At 49.1% G+C, this 25984-nt stretch overlaps 1 protein-coding gene across 1 annotated transcript in view; it reads right to left on the bottom strand.

The window, feature by feature from the left end:
- The window catches only part of IRAG2 (inositol 1,4,5-triphosphate receptor associated 2), a 93709-nt gene that overhangs the window by 6557 nt on the left and 61168 nt on the right, over positions 1 to 25984 (bottom strand). Inside the window, exons 21-27 of the mRNA XM_069762828.1 lie at positions 19871 to 20000; positions 18513 to 18591; positions 12849 to 12892; positions 12712 to 12776; positions 1493 to 1609; positions 1330 to 1379; positions 1101 to 1158 (exon numbers count right to left, since the gene is read on the bottom strand). Of these exons, the coding sequence (XP_069618929.1) occupies positions 1101 to 1158; positions 1330 to 1379; positions 1493 to 1609; positions 12712 to 12776; positions 12849 to 12892; positions 18513 to 18591; positions 19871 to 20000 (543 nt within the window). The remainder of the gene's footprint in view (positions 1 to 1100; positions 1159 to 1329; positions 1380 to 1492; positions 1610 to 12711; positions 12777 to 12848; positions 12893 to 18512; positions 18592 to 19870; positions 20001 to 25984) is intronic.

Raw genomic sequence — 25984 nt, 5'->3', positions numbered from 1 at the left:
GTCTGGGGGCCACGTGGCGGAATAGAGCAGTAGTGTCTGGAGGAGGAGTCTGGGGGCCACGTGGCGGAATAGATCAGTAGTGTCTGGAGGAGGAGTCTGGGGGCCACGTGGCGGAATAGATCAGTAGTGTCTGGAGGAGGAGTCTGGGGGCCACGTGGCGGAATAGATCAGTAGTGTCTGGAGGAGGAGTCTGGGGGGCCACGTGGCGGAATACATCAGTAGTGTCTGGAGGAGGAGTCTGGGGGCCACGTGGCAGAATAGATCAGTAGTGTCTGGAGGAGGAGTCTGGGGGCCACGTGGCGGAATACATCAGTAGTGTCTGGAGGAGGAGTCTGGGGGCCACGTGGCGGAATAGATCAGTAGTGTCTGGAGGAGGAGTCTGGGGGCCACGTGGCGGAATAGATCAGTAGTGTCTGGAGGAGGAGTCTGGGGGCCACGTGGCGGAATAGATCAGTAGTGTCTGGAGGAGTCTGGGGGCCACGTGGTGGAATAGATCAGTAGTTTGTCAGACCTCCAAAAGCTAGAGCTGCCGGACCTTGAAATATGCCCCTGTGGCTGCCAGAACCCGAAACACGTTTGCCGGGGCTGCCGAAAACCAGAACACGACAATGCGGGGTGCCGGAACCTGAAACGCACCACCAGGGCTGCAGAACCTCGAAAAGCACTGCCGGACCTTGAATTGCGATGCCGAGGCTGCCAGACCTCAAAACATGCCGCCGGGACTGCTGGAACCCGAAACGCCACCGCGGCTGCCGAAATACAAAACATGCTTCGCCGCTACCGGAACCCAAAAACGCACCCCCACTGCTGCCAGAACTCGAAATGCGCCGCCCGGAGGAGGAGGCCGGACTAGCGCCCTTAGCTGATCAGACCTTTGAGGCGTTACTTGTCAGAAGTGCTGTGGTAGAATTTCTCACAGTAGTGACTCTCGTGTAATCTGCTCATTGGCCACCAGAGGTCAGCACTACAGTCCAGACCAGGATGGCAGTTTACAGCCTACAGTAAAATCATTGCGGATTTTTGGGGCGAGGGGCCGGTGCCTAGACTGCACCCCTTCATCCCTCTCTCCAGGGGTCTCCATCCCAGGAGCCAATACTCACCCTCACCTTCTGCTGGGGGCGGCCGCTCCTTCTCGCTCTCCGGATTAATGTTCGATTCCTAAAGAGAAGATCACATTCGCCAAGATGTAAAGTGGAAACGTCTGGAACCAAATATAAGGGACCCCCCTAAATCATATCCTAAGGGGCAATGTTCCCTCCAGCTCTGCTGGGAGTTGTAGTCCTACGTGTTAGCCACAGTTCATAAGTTGATCAGCATTGGTGTACTCACAGCGCCGCCATCTTTGGACCAGTCTTCGGCACGGTGTCGCACGGATGAGGCTGCGAGGCGGAAATATTCAGCGTCAATCACAACAATCCGCCATCATTGGTGACATCCCGACGTCCCCCCATTGTGCACCCTGCAGATTCGGGGGTCTTCCGCAGATATTTACCTTCATTCTCCGTGAAGCCGGAATCCTGTGACCGTTCTGCCGCGTTTTCCTTCTCGGCTCCGTCTTTACTTTCTGCATCAGAGTCGCGTTGTAGAATCGGCACCAAATCAGCGGCGGCTGCAAGGAGAATGTGAAGGATCAATGTGTCGAGGAGAATCTGCTGCCGCCGCGGAGACACGAGACGTCGCCCGGGAGCTTAGCCCGTTCTGTTCCTGGGAAAGCTGGGTGGCAGCAGATCGGTCGCCATGACAGAGTCCATACAGAGCGACATAAGCAGGAGACTAATGGAGTAAAAATATCTGCAGGAGCTGCCCCGGGAACAGACTGTGCGGCATCACGCCGGGGATTAGGACGCGCGGCTCCGCGGCATCGCGCCGGGGATTAGGACGCGCGGCTCCGCGGCATCGCGCCGGGGATTAGGACGCGCGGCTCCGCGGCATCGCGCCGGGGATTAGGACGCGCGGCTCCGCGGCATCGCGCCGGGGATTAGGACGCGCGGCTCCGCGGCATCGCGCCGGGGATTAGGACGCGCGGCTCCGCGGCATCGCGCCGGGGATTAGGACGCGCGGCTCCGCGGCATCGCGCCGGGGATTAGGACGCGCGGCTCCGCGGCATCGCGCCGGGGATTAGGACGCGCGGCTCCGCGGCATTGCGCCGGGGATTAGGACGCGCGGCTCCGCGGCATCGCGCCGGGGATTAGGACGCGCGGCTCCGCGGCATCGCGCCGGGGATTAGGACGCGCGGCTCCGCGGCATCGCGCCGGGGATTAGGACGCGCGGCTCCGCGGCATCGCGCCGGGGATTAGGACGCGCGGCTCCGCGGCATTGCGCCGGGGATTAGGACGCGCGGCTCCGCGGCATCGCGCCGGGGATTAGGACGCGCGGCTCCGCGGCATCGCGCAGGGGATTAGGACGTGCGTTGGGGAAGTGTCCTGACGCCCCGGGGCAGCGCTCCTGTTTACAGAACAAATCGCGGGATAATCGCCGGCTAATTATCAGCTTTGTGTTGTCACTAATAATATTGACGGGTTTAGAGATTTAAGAGCCGGAAGAACCTTGTAAAGGAGCCGCGCACAATTCTAGGTCAGGCCTCTCCCAAAGAAAGTCTCTGCCCGATATGTAGAGATCCTGAGCTCCGGGCAGCCCCAGGATCCACTGGTTTCTCCAAGAGATGGAGATCCAGGAATCCGGAGATCTCCATCCCCAGACCAATGTGACCCACCAGTGTCCTGCTAAAGGGGGCTGCTATTAGGGGATCCGTACAGCAGAGACCGTGCATCCACGTGATGCCTGCAGAACATCATCCCACCACACAGCAGAGCCACCACTAGAGGGAGCTCACTACATACAGATTCATACAGTCACCACTAGCCGGAGCACACTACAGATATATACAGCCACCACTAGAGGGAGCTCACTACATACAGATTTATACAGTCACCACTAGAGGGAGCTCACTACATACAGATTTATACAGTCACAACTAGGGAGAGCTCACTACATACAGATTCATAAAGTCACCACTAGAGGGAGCTCACTACATACAGATGTCACCACTAGGGGGAGCACACTACATACAGAGCTATACAGTCACCACTAGGGGGAGCGCACTACATACAGATTTATACAGTCACAACTAGGGAGAGCTCACTACATACAGATTCATAAAGTCACCACTAGGGGGAGCTCACTACATACAGATGTCACCACTAGGGGGAGCACACTACATACAGATTTATACAGTCACCACTAGGGGGAGCGCACTACATACAGATTAATACAGACACCACTAGGAGGAGCTCACTACATACAGATTTACACAGCCACCACTAGGAGCTTGTAGTCTGTGGAGGAAGGTGCTGTTCTGTTTGCTCCAGGAGAGTCACCAGTTTTTCACCCAGGAATCCCCCCCCTCTCTGACCCAGGAAAGAGAGGGGTGTATTGGATGGACTGTGGGGCTGAGTCCCCGTCTCCCACCCCTCGGTCTAAGCCGGCGAGGGGTGGGAGCTCATCGCTACTGGCAAAGAGGGTCACCAGATCCGGCAAGGCCCAGAACATGGTGGAGCCCAGGAAGACCCAGGAGGGCTGCAAAGCCCCTAAGGCTGAGGCGAGGGCCACTGCGGTGTCTCCTCCCGGAGGTGAGCGGAGTACTCGCAGAGGTGCAGCGGTGCCGAAGGATTGGGGCACTAGGGCCGCACGGGAGCCGGTTGACAGCTATGCCTCCCGCGTCCATGCGTACCTCAGCGAGCATGAGGAGGCTGGGAAGACCCTCAGGAGACTCCGGGAGGAGATGAAGGAGGTGAGGCAAGCTGCAAGCAGAGCCTCCCGCACAGAGAAGTCTGCCCTAACAGCCAGGATATCCAGCCTGGGGATCTGCATTGAGGGCATGGAAGCCCGGAGAGCGGCGATATTGGACAACAGCGGGCCCTTCCGGGAAAAGCTGGAGAATGACGACCGATTCCACAACATGGCTGCTGCAAAGGAGCCAGAGGGGTCTCGGCGTCCGACCCAGGTGGAGGAGGTGGACCATGAGGAGATGGAGGAGGCACCGTACCCACCTGGGGGCTTGGTAAGTGATCTCCGGGCCACACACAGCGGGATAGATCCAGTGCAGGTCCCACTCCCATCAGACCATAGTATTTCAGAGGATGATGGGGGTGATGCGGATGATAGCAGCAGCGAGAACAGCAGTAGTGGGGGTTGCCTCGTCTTGCAGCAGATCTGTCAGCTAGAGCCCCCAGTAAATTATGCCCACCTGAAGTTTGGGGATGAGGTCTGCGGGGACGAGGCAACCGGGAGGGGGAAAAAGAAAAGGAAAAAAAGGAAGAAAACATCAGAGGAGAGGTTGGTGTTTGTCCCCCTTCCTGGGACCCCCCAGTCCCGCTGTGTGGAGCCCACTACCCACCCCGGCCCGGGACCTGCAGTGGGTCCGGTGCGAGGGAGCGGGGAGAGTACAAGTCATATGGCGCAGGTCACCGTCTCTGCTGGCGGTAGCAGAGGGGGCGAGAGTGGGCATGCGGCTGCAAAGCCGGACAGTGTGCATGGTCTGGAGAGTGGCCCTGAGGCGGGCAGTAATAAAACCTGTGGAGGTGTCCAGGCCCGATCCTCTGTGGAAACGGGGGACGGCCTGGCGCCTGCTGCACCCGCTGACGCTCGGGGGGTAGGGGCTGTGGGTACCTTGCCGGTGGTCACCGCTCCCCGCAGTGTTGGCGGTGCGCTGTCAGCCGGGGCCGCATCATCGGCGGTGTGTGCTGTGGTGTCGGGGTCCCCCACATGCAGATCCGATGCTGGGTCAAAATCCGGGACCCCGGCACCGGTTATCATCTCGGGTGCAGCTGTAATGGCTGCAGTAATGCAGGTCCGGACGGCATCCTCGCCGAAGAAAGTCGCACCGCCGGGGTCCTCTGCATGTGTGTCACCTGTATCTGTGGGGGACCCGGCGGTGAAGTGCACACAGGAGCGTGGAGATGGTCTGCAGGAGAGGCTGGAGCAACAGTCTGCAGCTGCCAGCACATGCTCTGCTGAAAAGCAGGGTGTGGTAATCAAACCCTGCAGTATCGATCTTAAAGGGGCAGCTGCACTGCAAACAGCAACAACCCCAGCAGAGAGCAGGAAAAAAAATGTAAATAATAATGGAAGTGGTGCAAGTGGTGTGAATAGTGTGTGTGATGGTGATAATGGTGAAGGGTCAGGGGCAGTTTCTGCTGGAGGTATGGTTGGTGTGAATGGTGCCAGTGCGGTGATTTCTACTAGTGGAAATGGTGAGGCTGAGGTAAGTGAGGTGGAGATGGTTGACTGTGAGGTTGAGGGTTCAGGGAATATAGGGGCTGGTCCATCGTCCCCATCACCTGCAGCAGCCATTAGTTATGCGGCTGCTGCCGCTGGGGTTCCACAGGGGTCTTCCTCATCTCCGGACCCAGGGAATGAAGCTTTTCACCGCCGTTTCCTGGAGGCCCTCAAAAAAGGGGAGCAGACGATCAATGTAGAGGGAAGAGAGGTGGCGTTGTCCTACTGGCTAGATAAGTTTGGTCTAGCTGCCTTCCAAGAGAAAAGGGGGGGGGGGAGACCGTGTGGTCCCTCCCGACAGCCGGGCAGGGGGTCTCCAGGAGAAATGTGGTTCGTCTTCGCTGGAGGGGCGATGAAGCGTGTCCATCCAGGACAAATGTGGTGAAGCTCCTCATGAAGATGGACTTCAGGGCTATTGACATCTTTGCTCTGATACATCCTTTTGGGACCTCCACCTTTGATATCAGCTTTGTTCGGCCGGAGGGCTTGGAGCTCTTTTGGTCGAATTATGAGCTGGTAAAAGAGGAGCCCGGCTGGCGAGGTTTCGCTGTGGAAGCAATTTCTCGCCAAAGTGGGCCGAAGAAAGTGACCGTTTTAACATGTAATGAGTCTCTTTCTGGCGTTGACATAATGACCTGGTTGAGTCGGTACGGCGAGGTTGTGGAGGTCCCGAAGAAGAACCGGGACGATTTTGGTATCTGGTCAGGGGGCTGGACCTTCATGGTAAAGTTGAAGCGTTCAGGGGCACTGTCACCCACATCCCTTCCTCGGCTTTTCTGGGAAGGGATCGGATTCTGGTCTTCTACCAGGGGCAGCCGAAGGTATGCCACAGGTGCGGTGATCCTCGCCACTTCAGCGCGGGCTGCAAGGTGCAGAAATGTGCCTTGTGTGGCGAGGTGGGTCACCTCGCCGCATCCTGTGGTGTCATTCGATGTCACCTGTGTGGTGATCTAGGCCACCCGTTCAGCCGCTGCCCTCGTTCCTTCTCTAATGCCATGGCCAGCCGGGCGGAGGGGAGCCGTGAGGAAGTTCCTGGCGGTGCAACTTCTGCAGAGGTTGGAGGTGGTAGCGGGGGAGGAGCTGAGGGGCCGATGAGGAATGGCAGGGCTAGGGGCCCCTCTTACCAGCGGAGGCAGGCAAGGCGTCAGGAGGGCAGGGGGCAGGAGGAGCCTCGGGAAACTGGGGTAATGGCTGCCCCCTCCTCCAAGGCGACGGCCCATGTCACTGAGGCCCCGGGGGAGGAAGCGGTGAATGAGGAGATCAGACGGATGGACAATGAGGAAGTGGCTGATCTCTCAGATGCCTCTCAATATGAAAGTTTTGATGAGGATGGAGGGGAACAGCCAAAAGAAATGGGTGACCAGGGTACCAAAAGGAGTGCCAAGAGTGCCAAAAGTAAAAAAAAGAAGAAAAAAGGTGGAAAATCTTCTTCCCTGACCAAGGTGCCTAAGGAAGGTCCCACCAACTCCCCTCTGATCCCTCTCTCCAACCGGTTCCAAGCCCTTGACGATCCTGCTGAGACGGGAGTCGGGGGTGAGGTTCCGGAGGTAACATCGGGAGGGCCTTTGGGAGGCGGGGGAGTCCCTTCTCCGGGGGGGTGTGTCTTCCTCGCGAGGTGGGGACGACCCTGGGTCCGGAGATGAGAAAGAGGTGGGAGGGATGGATACCTCTGTCTCTCTGAAAAGAAGAGGGGGGGCTTCATCGTCCGAAGACGAGCGGGCTAAGAAAAAGGGTGGGGTGAAGAAAAAGGCCATCTAACTCGATCACTCATGATGGCGGCACCCACCCCGTTGACTCTAGCGACCATTAATGTCGCTAGTATAAAGTCTGATGCGGCTAGATTTGCGGCCTTTGATTTTCTCACCCGATTTGAGGCTGAAATTTTGTTTTTGCAGGAGACCAGGCTTACGGATATGGGGGCCATACGCAAGGCGAAGAGCGAGTGGAGGTGCGGGTCTTCGTACTGGTCTCTTGCGGCCGAGCCGTGTAGCGGGGTGGCAGTCCTTTTTAAGACTGCATCGGTTGAATGCCGGAGGGTTATCGAGGTAGAAATGGGGAGGTGCCTGGTCTTAGACGTCTTCATGAGGGGACAGGAGCTTCGGCTCATTAACATCTATGGTCCGCAGTCAAAGTGGGACCGTAAATGTCTCTTCCTGAAGATTAAGCCCTATCTTTTTACCAGTCGGCAGGTGGTCTTTGGAGGTGACTAACACTGTCACAAGGCTTCGTGATAGGGGAGGCTCCATTGACCGGCTGGCTTATGATAGTAATACTCTTAATAGCATAGCTAGTGACGCTCGCCTGGTGGATGTCCACATCCGGCACACCCCAGGTCACTGTGGTTTCACCTTTCATAGAGGTAATTGTAGGTCTAGGATAGACAGGTTTTTTTTAAAGGAGGAAGCCATTTCTTCAGCAGTGTCCGTTGTTGAGGTGGAGTTCTCCGATCACTGTCTGATTTCTTTTTCTCTGAATGTTTCAGAAACCCCTCGGATGGGAAGGGGACTATGGAAGCTGAATTCGTCCCTCTTGGAAGAAGCAGAGATAAGACAATCCTTTGAGGACTTTCTTCAGAGCCAGGTACCGCTTTTGGATCTCTGTAGCGATAAGTCAGAGTGGTGGGAGATGTTCAAAGATCGGGTTGCGAGTTTCTTCCGCCAGCTCTCGAGCCTCAGGAGCCTGTGCAGGTACCGCCTGTGTCAGGAACTGAGGAGGAAACTCGAACATCTCGTCTCGGCTGGAGGTGACCGTGAGGAGATCTCCAGAGTGAAGTCTTTACTCAAGAGGTGTCAGTACGATAGGCACACATCTTTGGTTTTTGAGAGGGATTTCGGGAGGTACCGCTCGCCTGACCCCTACAGAAACTAAGATGTCAGTGAGTTGTAAGGTGGTGACAGGTTTGGTCGACGATACGGGTTCCCTGAAAAGATCCAAATCAGGGATCCTGGAGGTGATCAGATCTTTCTACTCACACCTCTTGGGGAAGAGGGATCTGGATCGGAACGTGATGTCGGCTTTCCTGGCCGAGGCCGTCCCTGAGCCAGGGGATGACCCCTCGCTTCACGTTTTGACAGAACCAATCAGGGAAGAGGAAGTGCGACTGGCCATTGATGGGCTTCGGCCTAAGAAATCGCCAGGTCCGGATGGCTTAACATCCGAGTTTTATAAGACCTTTAGGGACTCCTTGGTCCCTCTCTTGACTGAGGTGTTTAACGAGTGTCTCTCCTCGGGCGCTCTTTCCCAGTCGATGAGGCAGTCTGCCCTGATTATCCTGTCAAAGGGTAAGGACCCGTCCCGTATTGAGAATTGGCGTCCCATAGCGCTTCTCAATACGGACCGGAAGGTTCTGGCAAAGGTGCTGTTCAAACGGCTGGTGAAGTTTGCACCCCGGCTCCTTTCGGGGGCCCAGCACTGCTCTGTTCCAGGCCGCAGTACGTTTAGTGCTGTGCTCGGTGTCCGAGAGGCAGTGGAGCAGGGCAGGGCAGGTCACTGGAAGGGGTACTTGCTGTCCTTAGACCAGGCGAAGGCTTTTGATCGGGTTAACCATGAGTACCTCTGGTCCGTCCTTCTGAGGTACGGTCTGCCTGGGGGGTTTGTAAATTGGCTAAAGATCTTGTACGCGGGGGCAGAGACTTTCCCGCTCGTGAATGGTTGGTCTGGCCGCCCTTTTGAGGTTGGGTCTGGGGTCCGCCAGGGCTGTCCATTGAGCCCGCTGTTATACGTGTTCGAGATAGATCCCCTTTTAAGGAGGATTGAGCGTGGGCTGTTGGCGGGAGTCAGGATGGACCAGGTGGCCCCGGAAGCCACTCTGAGGGTGGTAGCGTATGCCGATGACGTCTCCCTTTTCGTGTCCTCGGGTGAGGAGGCGGAGTGGGTCATGTCTGAGGTTGATCGCTACTCTGAGGCTTCTGGGTCCAGAATTAATCAGGAAAAGTGTGAGAGTCTCTGGCTGGGAGGGGGAGACCCTAGTTTTGGTCTCCCGGACACTCTTCCAGAGCCCCAGGCATCGGCAAAAATCCTAGGCATCGAATTTGGCCCTGGGGACTACCCCCAGCAAAATTGGGAGGGCAGACTTAAGATCGCCGCCCAGAAGGTGGACCAATGGAAGGGTTGGTCTTTGACCCTGAGGGAAAGGGTTAGCCTGGTTAAGGGTTTTTTGCTCCCCTTGTTAATATACCTGGGCAGCGTCTGCATGTTGCCAGAGCCGCTCTGGACACGGGTCTACAGCCTGTTTTTCCAGATGTTATGGGGAAATAGGCTGAACCTAGTCAAGCGGGAGGTCACATATCGCACAAGGAGACTAGGAGGGTTGGGTATTGTCAACCCAGTGATGTTTCTAATAAACACTTTTGTCAAAACTAACATCGCCAACCTCTGGTCAGAGAGGGCTCCTCCGTGGGTATTCTCCTGCAGGGGATGGCTTCGGCCCTTCTTCCAGGAATGGGAGACAGGAGGGCAAGTGAAGGACCTGCGCACACCGCACTAGCATCTCCCGGCTTACACTACCCCGGTTCTGAAGGTGATCCGCCGGTGGGGTCTGGGAATGTGGGAGATCAGGACCATGTCGAGGAAATTCCTTGACAGGAGGGTTCTGTTGACCCATTTCCAGAAGCCTCTGGTGCTCAAAGATTGCCCAAGTCGGGATCTGGAGGGTGGGCTGAGGTTATTGAATTCTACACGGGTTCCCTTGAAGTTTTGGGACTTGGCTTGGCGCTGCTTCCATGGGAAACTGTACGTAAGGGACAACCTGAAGTGTAGGAACTCCGATGATCGGGGTTGTCCCCGTGAGGGGTGTTGCGACACGCTGGAAAGCATGGAGCACTTCCTCCTTCAGTGTCCTTTTAATACAGGGGTCTACAACAGGGTAGGTGCTTCCATAGGCTGGCCTCGGCTGGCACACCTTTCCTATGCGGAGTGGGCGTATGGGGCATTCGGATCCCTGGGTGGCCGAGATCGGGGCACTTTATTTCTAGTCAGTTTAGTCGTCAGGTTTTACACGTGGAACGCACGGTGCTTAGTGTCAACTCAGCAGAAAATCCTCCCCCGGGACGAGGTTCTTAGGAACATTCTGGGTGCCCTGGTGAAGGTGCGCTCTCTGGAGTATGACCGGCTAGGTGCAGCGAGGGCCTCTCTTCTCTGGAGAGGGTTCTCATTTAATGTACCTAGGGCTTAGATAAGCAGGTAAGTGATAGGGACAGGTAGATAGCCTCAGTAGGGACAGGTAGATAGTTAGGGACAGGACAGGGACAGCCCAGGGACAGTTAGGTAGGCACGCAGTGAGTTAGGTAGGGTCAGGCAGGGAGAGACAGGGAAAGGTAGGTAGATAAATAGGGGCAGATGTCTAGACAGGTAGGGTCGGCTGGTAGAGTAAGGATTGCTAGGGTAGAAGCCTGTCATCTCCGGTTTCCCGGTGGCGGGCTGGGGCTTTTCACGATCAGATTTTTGTTTTGCAGAAGTGAATTACTGATATAGGGCTTACAGGCACCAATCCTGGCTCTGGGTAAGTGTTGTATATAGAGAGTTATGTAGTATTGTAATGTAAGGTGATGATCCTGTGGCTTTCAGGGTTAAAGCACCTGTCTTGTAAGCAAGAGGTTATGAGTTCCTTGGTGAGGTTATTTTTGTATTGTGTGGGTGTTTTTTTGTGGTGGGAGGGAGGGGTTTGGTGGTAGGTTGTTTATGGTTGTATTTGCTGTGTAAAAAGGAAAAAAAGGGGGGAAAAAAAAAAAAAAAGGAAAAAATACAAAAAAAAAAAAAAAAATTATAAAATTAAAAAAAAAAAAAAAAAATTGTGTGTTTTAGATAGATGTGTTTAAGCCAGGTGGCTATAGTGTTTCTTTTTGGGCGATGGACCAGAGTTTTCTTTGTTAGGTTTGCTATGAAGTGTGTATGGGTATTAATAAAATGTTTCTTCTCTCCTTGGGTGATGTAACCTGGGAAGGAGGAGATCTGGAGAATCAAAGTGAAAAGACAAGTAAAGGACCGAAAACAACAAGAAAGAAAGATGGAGGAAGCTTCTCTGAGAAAGAAGAAGGCAGTTTGTTTTCTTTTGCGGGGTTGCTTTGACTGGGGGCAGTTATGCTGGACTCGGACTTTGCTTTTGCTGGGGTTTTGATTTTTGCTGTTTATTGTAAGTTTTGTATTTTTATAATAAAAGAGTTCACTACATACAGATAATGTTGGACTCGGACAGTTGCTTTTGCTGGGGTTTTGATTTTTGCTGTTTATTGTAAGTTTTGTATTTTTATAATAAAAGAGTTCACTACATACAGATTTATACAGCCACCACTAGGGGGAGCTCACTACATACAGATTTATACAGCCACCACTAGGGGGAGCTCACTACATACAGATTTATACAGTCACCACTAGAAGGAGCTCACTACATACAGATTTATACAGTCACCACTAGGAGGAGCCCAGTACATACAGCTATATACAGTCACCACTAGAGGGAGCTCACTACATACAGATATATACAGTCACCACTAGAGGGAGCTCACTACATACAGATATATACAGTCACCACTAGAGGGAGCTCACTACATACAGATATATACAGTCACCACTAGAGGGAGCTCACTACATACAGATTTATACAGTCACCACTAGAGGGAGCTCACTACATACAGATATATACAGTCACCACTAGAGGGAGCTCACTACATACAGATATATACAGTCACCACTAGAGGGAGCTCACTACATACAGATTTATACAGTCACCACTAGGAGGAGCCCAGTACATACAGCTATATACAGTCACCACTAGAGGGAGCTCACTACATACAGCTATATACAGTCACCACTAGAGGGAGCTCACTACATACAGATATATACAGTCACCACTAGAGGGAGCTCACTACATACAGATTTATACAGTCACCACTAGGAGGAGCCCAGTACATACAGCTATATACAGTCACCACTAGAGGGAGCTCACTACATACAGATTTATAGTCACCACTAGGGGGAGCTCACTACATACAGATTTATAGTCACCACTAGGGGGAGCTCACTACATACAGATTTATACAGCCACCACTAGGGGGAGCTCACTACATACAGATTTATAGTCACCACTAGGGGGAGCTCACTACATACAGATTTATAGTCACCACTAGGGGGAGCTCACTACATACAGATTTATACAGTCACCACTAGAGGGAGCTCACTACATACAGATTTATACAACTACCACTAGAGGGAGCTCACTACATACAGATTTATACAGCCACCACTAGGGGGAGCTCACTGCATACAGATTTATACAGCCACCACTAGGGGGAGCTCACTACATACAGATTTATACAGCCACCACTACATACAGATTTATACAACTACCACTAGAGGGAGCTCACTAAAAACAGATGTACACCCTTCTAAAACAGACAGACCACAATGCATATTCCTCTCTAAGGATCCACTACCTACCCGATGACTCGAAGGTGTTATCAATGGCCGCCCCAATGGTTGATATTTGAGAAATTACAGAAATGCTGCAAGAGAACAAGAAATAATTAGAAGAAAGAATAAAGAAACGAATATGTTCCAAATTTGAGTTTTCTGACCTGGCTGTGTCCGCAGACTCCGGATGATCGGGCCTGTATATCTCCTGCAACATCAGAACATAATGAAGGGTTAATCTCCGCCATGATATTTCTCAGTCACAGCTGTATCTGTTCTGTTCCTGGGAGAAGTCACTCTGCTTACCCAGACCCCATTCAATACTTGGAGAATGCATCCCTACTGGGGAAAGCTGGGTACTTCTTGGCCTTTACTTTGAAGCTGGAGCTCCTGGTTTATTGGGGGGAGGGGGCAGCTGCAGAACTCGTGCTCTGTTGATCCCACCACCTTTTTCACGGACCGTGTGTCCGTTTGGAAAACACGGAGACATGTCAGTGTTTGTGGGAGCGCACGGATTACACGGACCCATTAAAGTCAATGGGTCCGTGTAAAACACGTTCCACACACGGATGTTGTCCGTGTGCAGTCCATGTGCCGTGCAGGAGACAGCGCTACTGTAAGCACTGTCCCCCCCGCATGCGGTGCTGAAGCCGGAATTCATCCCTTCTTCCCAGCAGCGTTCGCTGGTAAGAACGAATGAAAAATCTTTTTTTATTTATTTATTTTTTAAAATAAAGTTGCCGGTAATCTGCCCCCTCCCACCCCCCGTGCACCCGCCCGCTGGCATTAAAATACTTACCCAGCTCCCTCGGCGCCTCCATCCTCTCAGCGTCGCTGCTTGTCCTGTATGAGCGGTCATGTGGTGCCGCTTATTACAGTAATGAATATGCGGCTCCACCTCCCATAGGGGTGTAGCCGCATATTCATTACTGTAATAAGCGGCACCACGTGACCGCTCATACAGGAAGAGATGCGACGCTGAGAGGTTGGAAGCGCCGAGGGAGCTGGGTAAGTATTTTAAGGCCAGAGGGCGGGTGCACGGGGGGTGGGAGGGGGCAGATTACCGGCAACTTTATTTTAAAAAATAAATAAAAAAAGATTTTTCATTCGTTCTTACCAGCGAACGCTGCTGGGAAGAAGGGATGAATTCCGGCTTCAGCACCGCATGCGGGGGGGACAGTGCTTAACTGTAGCGCTGTCTCCTGCACGGTCCGTGATGTCCTCAGTCGGCACACGGCTGCCGCACATGTGTCACACTGATGTTCAATGTAAGCACACGGACACTGATAATTCCGGTACCAGAATTATCTGGACGTGTGGGACAAGCCTTACACTGCAGCTGCGCTTGTTCACACTGGATGTTGGGTATTAGAACAAGCTCAGTAGCAGAGAGACTAAAGAGCAACATCCACCGACTTCTAACATCAGAGTCTGTAGTAAAGTACTTTCTGCGATTTATCCGTGCCGGAGCACTAGAAGGGTCAGACCTCAGGGTTACCGGCCCTTTAATAATGACACTTTGTGGTTTGTATTTAGTAAATGAAGCTTCAAAAAAAAAAAAAAAAAGAGGAAGCAGTAATGATGCGAGGACGGAGTTCAGCGCTCATCATTCACTTCATGCAAATTCTGGCTATTTTTGCCGTTTGATTTGAATGTCTGCAGTCACAGGCGAGAATATTGTGCAGGGTCCGTCACCGGGGGGAAAGCGGCAGAACAGGAGGCGAGGAGCTCATCTGCCCCTTTAACTGCCCAACATGGAAATGACCAATTGTAAGAAGGTGAATCACCGGCTGCGTGTAGCCAGAGCTCCGAGGAGCAGAGAAATATGGCAGCGCAAAAAAACGCGTCAGCGCAAAAAAAACACGTCAGCGCCCGAGCTGCTCGCTGAGGATGGCCCGAACTTCAGGAGCGAGAAGTATTTGGGGAAGGTCGGATTTTAGGCTCTATAAGAATCATTTCCAAGACCTCTTCATCCGGTCACTTTTTCTGCACCTTTCCCACAAAGCGTTAATGGCGTTTCGCCGCGGCGCTCCTTCCCCGGCGCTGGAGGAATTTGTGTATTTCCATCTCTTTCTGACTCGTCACAGCCGAGGACGGGAAGATTTACGCTCCTGACACAAGTAGCTGAAGTCGCGGCTCTTAAGAGACGAATCTTAGAGAAACACTTCAGATTATTACACTAAACAGTGATCATCGCCCCGGACACGTTAACCCCTCTGCTGCCAGGGGCACCGCAAGGAATGGGTGACAGTGGAGCCTGAGGTGACCGCCCGATCCTCCTCCAGCGCCTCCGACCCCATAGCGTTAGAGGTCACTGAAGAAAACCCCTGCCACAAAGCCGTCTCCATGAGAAGTAGATGGCGTACTGGGGGGCTTTATTATACAGTTTGGGAAATAAAACCGCTATACACTGAGGCTTCTGGGACTGTAAACGGGAACGGGGGAATCAACGGCCAAAACACATCAATGCCAACAAGTCATCACATATCACAGGGATCAGTGACCCGTTACTATACATGGAGGGCAGTATTATAGTAGTTATATTCTTGTACATAGGAGCAGTGTTATAGTAGTTATATTCTTGTACATAGGAGCAGTATTATAGTAGTTATATTCTTGTACATAGGGGCAGTATTATAGTAGTTATATTCTTGTACATAGGGGGCAGTATTATAGTAGTTATATTCTTGTACATAGGAGCAGTATTATAGTAGTTATATTCTTGTACATATGGGGCAGTATTATAGTAGTTATATTCTTGTACATAGGAGCAGTATTATAGTAGTTATATTCTTGTACATAGGAGCAGTATTATAGTAGTTATATTCTTGTACATAGGAGCAGTATTATAGTAGTTATATTCTTGTACATAGAGGCAGTATTATAGTAGTTATAGTCTTGTACATAGGAGCAGTATTATAGTAGTTATATTCTTGTACATAGGAGCAGTATTATAGTAGTTATATTCTTGTACATAGGGGCAGTATTATAGTAGTTATATTCTTGTACATAGGAGCAGTATTATAGTAAGAAAAAGCAGAAGTCCAGCGCGGGTGATGTCCATAAAAAATACCTTTTATTCCATATTCGTTAAAAGCACATAAATCCAAAGTCCATCTTCATATCCATAGACACAAAAACGGGTGATTCATACCAGTGACAGTCACAGGCTTAAAGTGCATTAAAATCACAGTATTATAGTAGTTATATTCTTGTACATAGGAGGCAGTATTATAGTAGTTATATTCTTGTATATAGGAGCAGTGTTATAGTAGTTATATTCTTGTACATAGGGGCAGTATTATAGTAGTTATATTCTTGTACATAGGGGGCAGTATTATAGTAGTTATATTCTTGTACATAGGGGCAGTATTATAGTAGTTATATTCTTGTACATAGGGGCAGTATTGTAGTAGTTATATTCTTGTACATAGGGGCAGTATTATAGTAGTTATATTCTTGTACATAGGGGCAGTATTATAGTAGTTATATTCTTGTACATAGGGGCAGTATTATAGTAGTTATATTCTTGTACATAGGGGCAGTATTATAGTAGTTATATTCTTGTACATAGGAGCAGTATTATAGTAGTTATATTCTTGTACATAGGGGCAGTATTGTAGTAGTTATATTCCTGTACATAGGAGCAGTGTTATAGTAGTTATATTCTTGTATATAGGGGGCAGTATTATAGTAGTTATATTCTTGTACATAGGAGCAGTATTATAGTAGTTATATTCTTGTATATAGGGAGCAGTATTATAGTAGTTATATTCTTGTACATAGAAGCAGTATTATAGTAGTTATATTCTTGTATATAGGAGCAGTATTATAGTAGTTATATTCTTGTACATAGGGGCAGTATTGTAGTAGTTATATTCTTGTATATAGGGAGCAGTATTATAGTAGTTATATTCTTGTATATAGGGGCAGTATTATAGTAGTTATATTCTTGTACATAGAAGCAGTATTATAGTAGTTATATTCTTGTATATAGGAGCAGTATTATAGTAGTTATATTCTTGTACATAGGGGCAGTATTGTAGTAGTTATATTCTTGTATATAGGGAGCAGTATTATAGTAGTTATATTCTTGTACATAGGGGCAGTATTATAGTAGTTATATTCTTGTACATAGGGGCAGTATTATAGTAGTTATATTCTTGTACATAGGGGCAGTATTATAGTAGTTATATTCTTGTACATAGGGGCAGTATTATAGTAGTTATATTCTTGTACATAGGAGCAGTATTATAGTAGTTATATTCTTGTACATAGGGGCAGTATTGTAGTAGTTATATTCCTGTACATAGGAGCAGTGTTATAGTAGTTATATTCTTGTATATAGGGGGCAGTATTATAGTAGTTATATTCTTGTACATAGGAGCAGTATTATAGTAGTTATATTCTTGTATATAGGGAGCAGTATTATAGTAGTTATATTCTTGTACATAGAAGCAGTATTATAGTAGTTATATTCTTGTATATAGGAGCAGTATTATAGTAGTTATATTCTTGTACATAGGGGCAGTATTGTAGTAGTTATATTCTTGTATATAGGGAGCAGTATTATAGTAGTTATATTCTTGTATATAGGGGCAGTATTATAGTAGTTATATTCTTGTACATAGGGGCAGTATTATAGTAGTTATATTCTTGTATATAGGGGGCAGTATTATAGTAGTTATATTCTTGTACATAGGAGCAGTATTATATTAGTTATATTCTTGTACATAGGAGCAGTATTATAGTAGTTATATTCTTGTACATAGGGGCAGTATTATAGTAGTTATATTCTTGTACATAGGAGCAGTATTATAGTAGTTATATTCTTGTACATAGGGGCAGTATTATATTGGTTATATTCCTGTACATAGGGGGCAGTATTATATTAGTTATATTCCTGTACATAGGGGGCAGTATTATAGTAGTTATATTCTTGTACATAGGAGCAGTATTATATTAGTTATATTCTTGTACATAGGAGCAGTATTATAGTAGTTATATTCTTGTACATAGGAGCAGTATTATAGTAGTTATATTCTTGTACATAGGGGCAGTATTATAGTAGTTATATTCTTGTATATAGGAGCAGTATTATAGTAGTTATATTCATGTACATAGGGGCAGTATTATAGCAGTTATATTCTTGTACATAGCAGCAGTATTATAGTAGTTATATTCTTGTATATAGGAGCAGTATTATAGTAGTTATATTCTTGTACATAGGAGCAGTATTATAGTAGTTATATTCTTGTACATAGGGGCAGTATTATAGTAGTTATATTCTTGTACATAGGAGCAGTATTATAGTAGTTATATTCTTGTATATAGGAGCAGTATTATAGTAGTTATATTCTTGTACATAGGAGCAGTATTATAGTAGTTATAGTCTTGTACATAGGGGGCAGTATTATAGTAGTTATATTCTTGTACATAGGGGGCAGTATTATAGTAGTTATAGTCTTGTACATAGGAGCAGTATTATAGTAGTTATATTCTTGTACATAGGGGGCAGTATTATAGTAGTTATATTCTTGTACATAGGGGGCAGTATTATAGTAGTTATATTCCTGTACATAGGGGCAGTATTATAGTAGTTATATTCTTGTACATAGGGGTAGTATTATAGTAGTTATATTCTTGTACATAGGGGCAGTATTATAGTAGTTATATTCTTGTACATAGGGGCAGTATTATAGTAGTTATATTCTTGTACATAGGAGCAGTATTATAGTAGTTATATTCTTGTACATAGGGGCAGTATTATAGTAGTTATATTCTTGTACATAGGGGCGGTGTTATAGTAGTTAATATCCGTTTCTTACCTTTGAGAATGCTTTTTCCATCTCTGATCCTTTAACAATCTCTTCATCCGTCTGGACTCCAGTAGATGTTAATATCGGCCTAAACACGTACAGAAATATACAAGTTATAACATTATTTTATTGGGTTTTATCCTCCCAGTCACCAGCCCTACAATCTATTACTCTCTGTTATCAGCCATTACTGGTAGCTGCACAGTTTGTCGCTGTGACCGTGCAGTAATTAGAGGTTTTTACACTTTTCCCGTCTTTAGTCCTGATTTTGCCGCCTTGTGACCTTCAGCCGCTCGTCTTATTACGCTCCGACTCCGTTATAACTCTTATTTGCTCCTCACTTTTTCGTCTCTCGCGGATTCGGCTTTATATTTGTTTTTTTCCAATCACGCGACCGCGAAGCTGAAGATAAAACTGCGGCTGAAGAGGACGCAATAAAGCGGCTCCGAGATATAAGTGTAGCCCCAGCGCGTCCAGCGGACCCCAGAGAAGCTTGTACAGGGGTCCCGGGAGCACATGAAGCGTCTTCTCTGTATAGCGGAAAGTTGTGTAACCGTTCCAAAGATGAAGATCTAATTCCGGATCTTTAAGAGCTCTGCTTGCTGTCCGTCTCACAGCTGAGGGTTTGCTACAATGTATCAGTGCAGGTGAAATGTATCATTATTAGATTAGATACATTTGTGACAACCGATCCGCTGTGAGATCTGGGAGTAATCCGTTCACTGACAGCAAGCGGAGATTTTTAAGAACGGTAAAAAGTGAAAATAAAGAGTGAGACGGGTTAAGTAAGGGGTTAAAGCTCGGGACCCTTGTGCGGAGTTTGTGCCCGGCTGTTGCCCCTCTGCGGTGTCCTCCGTGCCGACCCCCCGGCGCTCCGCTCTATATGGTCACATCGGCCATCACACGCGTCCGTCCCGGGAACGTTTCCACGCGATTTGTTTATCTCCTCATTCTTTCCACACGGCGGGATCGTCTGCCGAGCTTTGCATGTGTCCAGCACCGGAGATATTCAAATCCCCCCTCGGCCGTCACTGCAGGGTCCGGCGGGGTATTAACCACAGGGTGCGCCATTGTTTACACCGCCGATTCCAGCTCTTCCCCCAAATATTCATGCAAGGGACGAGATCATCACTGGCGCCACTTCTGTACCCGCTGGTATTAATGGCACATAATGGCGGCCCCCAGGGGCCAATGGTCCGCGGTAAAGCAAGTCGGGCAGACAGGAACGGACGTTGCAGAATTTTAGACGCCGTCGCCCATTTCTGCGCCGCTGCCGGGGGTCAGTAACGTCTTACAACATCCAGTGCCAACGTGTACCAGGGGCCGCCGCTCCCCACCGTCCCGCCCCGGGACAAGGCCGCGCTCACCGCCGAGGGATCAGTGACGCTTCTGACGCTGCAGAGTCGCTCGGCTCTTTGTCCTCGGCTCCGGGGTCGGGTTTCTGACGATCTGCGGTTGCCAGGTAATTTGGCGCTTGCGGCCCCCGCTCCGGCGCATCTGAAAAGCGGATTAACAACTATAAATCTGAGACTGAAGGGTTAAAAAGGCTCAAAAATAAGATCTAAATCCACCGCACCGTTCCCAGGGAATTGCTAGTAAGCAGTGACCCTGTATAGGACGACGGATCTCCCTGCAGCCCCCCAAAGCCCCCAAAATCTCTGCAGGGCGTATATAGATATATAAAGTATATATCCTCAGGGGGACGTAGATACAGGGGCCCAGACTGGGGTCTACAGGGCGTATATAGATATATAAAGTATATACCCTCAGGGGGACGTAGATACAGGAGCCACAGACTGGGGTCTACAGGGCGTATATAGATATATAAAGTATATACCCTCTGGGGGACGTAGATACAGGGGCCACAGACTGGGGTCTACAGGGCGTATATAGATATATAAAGTATATACCCTCTGGGGGACGTAGATACAGGGGCCAGACTGGGGTCTACAGGGCGTATATAGATATATAAAGTATATACCCTCAGGGGGACGTAGATACAGGGGCCACAGACTGGGGTCTACAGGGCGTATATAGATATATAAAGTATATATCCTCAGGGGGACGTAGATACAGGGGCCACAGACTGGGGTCTACAGGGCGTATATAGATATATAAAGTATATACCCTCTGGGGGACGTAGATACAGGGGCCACAGACTGGGGTCTACAGGGCGTATATAGATATATAAAGTATATACCCTCTGGGGGACGTAGATACAGGGACCAGACTGGGGTCTACAGGGGGTCTATAGATATATAAAGTATATATCCTCAGGGGGACGTAGATACAGGGGCCACAGACTGGGGTCTACAGGGCGTATATAGATATATAAAGTATATACCCTCAGGGGGACGTAGATACAGGGGCCACAGACTGGGGTCTACAGGGCGTATATAGATATATAAAGTATATACCCTCAGGGGGATGTAGATACAGGGGCCACAGACTGGGGTCTACAGGGCGTATATAGATATATAAAGTATATACCCTCTGGGGGACGTAGATACAGGGGCCAGACTGGGGTCTACAGGGCGTATATAGATATATAAAGTATATACCCTCAGGGGGACGTAGATACAGGGGCCACAGACTGGGGTCTACAGGGCGTATATAGATATATAAAGTATATACCCTCAGGGGGACGTAGATACAGGGGCCACAGACTGGGGTCTACAGGGGGTCTATAGATATATAAAGTATATACCCTCAGGGGGACGTAGATACAGGGGCCCAGACTGGGGTCTACAGGGCGTATATAGATATATAAAGTATATACCCTCAGGGGGACGTAGATACAGGGGCCACAGACTGGGGTCTACAGGGGGTATATAGATATATAAAGTATATACCCTCAGGGGGATGTAGATACAGGGCCCAGACTGGGGTCTACAGGGCGTATATAGATATATAAAGTATATACCCTCAGGGGGACGTAGATACAGGGGCCACAGACTGGGGTCTACAGGGCGTATATAGATATATAAAGTATATATTCTCTGGGGGACGTAGATACAGGGGCCACAGACTGGGGTCTACAGGGCGTATATAGATATATAAAGTATATACCCTCAGGGGGACGTAGATACAGGGGCCACAGACTGGGGTCTACAGGGCGTATATAGATATATAAAGTATATACCCTCAGGGGGACGTAGATACAGGGGCCACAGACTGGGGTCTACAGGGCGTATATAGATATATAAAGTATATATCCTCAGGGGGACGTAGATACAGGGGCCCAGACTGGGGTCTACAGGGCGTATATAGATATATAAAGTATATACCCTCTGGGGGACGTAGATACAGGGGCCACAGACTGGGGTCTACAGGGGGTCTATAGATATATAAAGTATATACCCTCAGGGGGACGTAGATACAGGGGCCACAGACTGGGGTCTACAGGGCGTATATAGATATATAAAGTATATATCCTCAGGGGGACGTAGATACAGGGGCCACAGACTGGGGTCTACAGGGCGTATATAGATATATAAAGTATATACCCTCAGGGGGACGTAGATACAGGGGCCACAGACTGGGGTCTACAGGGCGTATATAGATATATAAAGTATATACCCTCAGGGGGACGTAGATACAGGGGCCACAGACTGGGGTCTACAGGGCGTATATAGATATATAAAGTATATACCCTCAGGGGGACGTAGATACAGGGGCCACAGACTGGGGTCTACAGGGCGTATATAGATATATAAAGTATATATCCTCAGGGGGACGTAGATACAGGGGCCACAGACTGGGGTCTACAGGGCGTATATAGATATATAAAGTATATACCCTCAGGGGGACGTAGATACAGGGGCCACAGACTGGGGTCTACAGGGCGTATATAGATATATAAAGTATATACCCTCAGGGGGACGTAGATACAGGGGCCACAGACTGGGGTCTACAGGGCGTATATAGATATATAAAGTATATATCCTCAGGGGGACGTAGATACAGGGGCCACAGACTGGGGTCTACAGGGCGTATATAGATATATAAAGTATATACCCTCAGGGGGACGTAGATACAGGGGCCACAGACTGGGGTCTACAGGGCGTATATAGATATATAAAGTATATACCCTCAGGGGGACGTAGATACAGGGGCCACAGACTGGGGTCTACAGGGCGTATATAGATATATAAAGTATATACCCTCAGGGGGATGTAGATACAGGGGCCACAGACTGGGGTCTACAGGGCGTATATAGATATATAAAGTATATACCCTCTGGGGGACGTAGATACAGGGGCCAGACTGGGGTCTACAGGGCGTATATAGATATATAAAGTATATACCCTCAGGGGGACGTAGATACAGGGGCCACAGACTGGGGTCTACAGGGCGTATATAGATATATAAAGTATATACCCTCAGGGGGACGTAGATACAGGGGCCACAGACTGGGGTCTACAGGGGGTCTATAGATATATAAAGTATATACCCTCAGGGGGACGTAGATACAGGGGCCCAGACTGGGGTCTACAGGGCGTATATAGATATATAAAGTATATACCCTCAGGGGGACGTAGATACAGGGGCCACAGACTGGGGTCTACAGGGGGTATATAGATATATAAAGTATATACCCTCAGGGGGATGTAGATACAGGGCCCAGACTGGGGTCTACAGGGCGTATATAGATATATAAAGTATATACCCTCAGGGGGACGTAGATACAGGGGCCACAGACTGGGGTCTACAGGGCGTATATAGATATATAAAGTATATACCCTCAGGGGGACGTAGATACAGGGGCCCAGACTGGGGTCTACAGGGCGTATATAGATATATAAAGTATATACCCTCAGGGGGACGTAGATACAGGGGCCACAGACTGGGGTCTACAGGGCGTATATAGATATATAAAGTATATACCCTCAGGGGGACGTAGATACAGGGGCCACAGACTGGGGTCTACAGGGCGTATATAGATATATAAAGTATATATCCTCAGGGGGACGTAGATACAGGGGCCACAGACTGGGGTCTACAGGGCGTATATAGATATATAAAGTATATACCCTCTGGGGGACGTAGATACAGGGGCCACAGACTGGGGTCTACAGGGGGTATATAGATATATAAAGTATATACCCTCAGGGGGATGTAGATACAGGGGCCCAGACTGGGGTCTACAGGGCGTATATAGATATATAAAGTATATACCCTCTGGGGGATGTAGATACAGGGGCCCAGACTGGGGTCTACAGGGCGTATATAGATATATAAAGTATATATCCTCTGGGGGATGTAGATACAGGGGCCCAGACTGGGGTCTACAGGGGGTATATAGATATATAAAGTATATACCCTCTGGGGGACGTAGATACAGGGGCCACAGACTGGGGTCTACAGGGCGTATATAGATATATAAAGTATATATCCTCAGGGGGACGTAGATACAGGGACCACAGACTGGGGTCTACAGGGCGTATATAGATATATAAAGTATATACCCTCTGGGGGATGTAGATACAGGGGCCCAGACTGGGGTCTACAGGGCGTATATAGATATATAAAGTATATATCCTCTGGGGGATGTAGATACAGGGGCCCAGACTGGGGTCTACAGGGCGTATATAGATATATAAAGTATATACCCTCAGGGGGACGTAGATACAGGGGCCACAGACTGGGGTCTACAGGGCGTATATAGATATATAAAGTATATACCCTCAGTGGGATGCAGCTACAGGGGCCAGACTGGGGTCTACAGGGCGTATATAGATATATAAAGTATATATCCTCTGGGGGATGTAGATACAGGGGCCCAGACTGGGGTCTACAGGGCGTATATAGATATATAAAGTATATATCCTCTGGGGGATGTAGATACAGGGGCCCAGACTGGGGTCTACAGGGGGTATATAGATATATAAAGTATATATCCTCTGGGGGATGTAGATACAGGGGCCCAGACTGGGGTCTACAGGGCGTATATAGATATATAAAGTATATACCCTCAGGGGGACGTAGATACAGGGGCCCAGACTGGGGTCTACAGGGCGTATATAGATATATAAAGTATATATCCTCTGGGGGACGTAGATACAGGGGCCCAGACTGGGGTCTACAGGGCGTATATAGATATATAAAGTATATACCCTCAGGGGGACGTAGATACAGGGGCCCAGACTGGGGTCTACAGGGCGTATATAGATATATAAAGTATATACCCTCAGGGGGATGTAGATACAGGGGCCCAGACTGGGGTCTACAGGGCGTATATAGATATATAAAGTATATATCCTCTGGGGGACGTAGATACAGGGGCCCAGACTGGGGTCTACAGGGCGTATATAGATATATAAAGTATATACCCTCAGGGGGACGTAGATACAGGGGCCACAGACTGGGGTCTACAGGGCGTATATAGATATATAAAGTATATATCCTCTGGGGGATGTAGATACAGGGGCCCAGACTGGGGTCTACAGGGCGTATATAGATATATAAAGTATATACCCTCAGGGGGATGTAGATACAGGGGCCCAGACTGGGGTCTACAGGGCGTATATAGATATATAAAGTATATACCCTCAGGGGGACGTAGATACAGGGGCCCAGACTGGGGTCTACAGGGCGTATATAGATATATAAAGTATATACCCTCAGGGGGATGTAGATACAGGGGCCACAGACTGGGGTCTACAGGGCGTATATAGATATATAAAGTATATACCCTCAGGGGGATGTAGATACAGGGGCCACAGACTGGGGTCTACAGGGCGTATATAGATATATAAAGTATATATCCTCTGGGGGACGTAGATACAGGGGCCACAGACTGGGGTCTACAGGGCGTATATAGATATATAAAGTATATACCCTCAGGGGGACGTAGATACAGGGGCCACAGACTGGGGTCTACAGGGGGTCTATAGATATATAAAGTATATACCCTCAGGGGGACGTAGATACAGGGGCCACAGACTGGGGTCTACAGGGCGTATATAGATATATAAAGTATATACCCTCAGGGGGACGTAGATACAGGGGCCCAGACTGGGGTCTACAGGGCGTATATAGATATATAAAGTATATACCCTCAGGGGGACGTAGATACAGGGGCCACAGACTGGGGTCTACAGGGCGTATATAGATATATAAAGTATATATCCTCAGGGGGACGTAGATACAGGGGCCACAGACTGGGGTCTACAGGGGGTCTATAGATATATAAAGTATATACCCTCAGGGGGACGTAGATACAGGGGCCACAGACTGGGGTCTACAGGGCGTATATAGATATATAAAGTATATACCCTCAGGGGGACGTAGATACAGGGGCCACAGACTGGGGTCTACAGGGCGTATATAGATATATAAAGTATATACCCTCAGGGAGACGTAGATACAGGGGCCACAGACTGGGGTCTACAGGGCGTATATAGATATATAAAGTATATACCCTCAGGGGGACGTAGATACAGGGGCCACAGACTGGGGTCTACAGGGCGTATATAGAT

The sequence above is a fragment of the Ranitomeya imitator genome, chromosome 4 (genome assembly GCF_032444005.1).
Source record: "Ranitomeya imitator isolate aRanImi1 chromosome 4, aRanImi1.pri, whole genome shotgun sequence".
Classification (NCBI taxonomy): Eukaryota; Metazoa; Chordata; class Amphibia; order Anura; family Dendrobatidae; genus Ranitomeya; species Ranitomeya imitator.
Note: the sequence above shows the minus strand (reverse complement) of the source record. Positions and strands in the feature narration are given on the sequence as shown.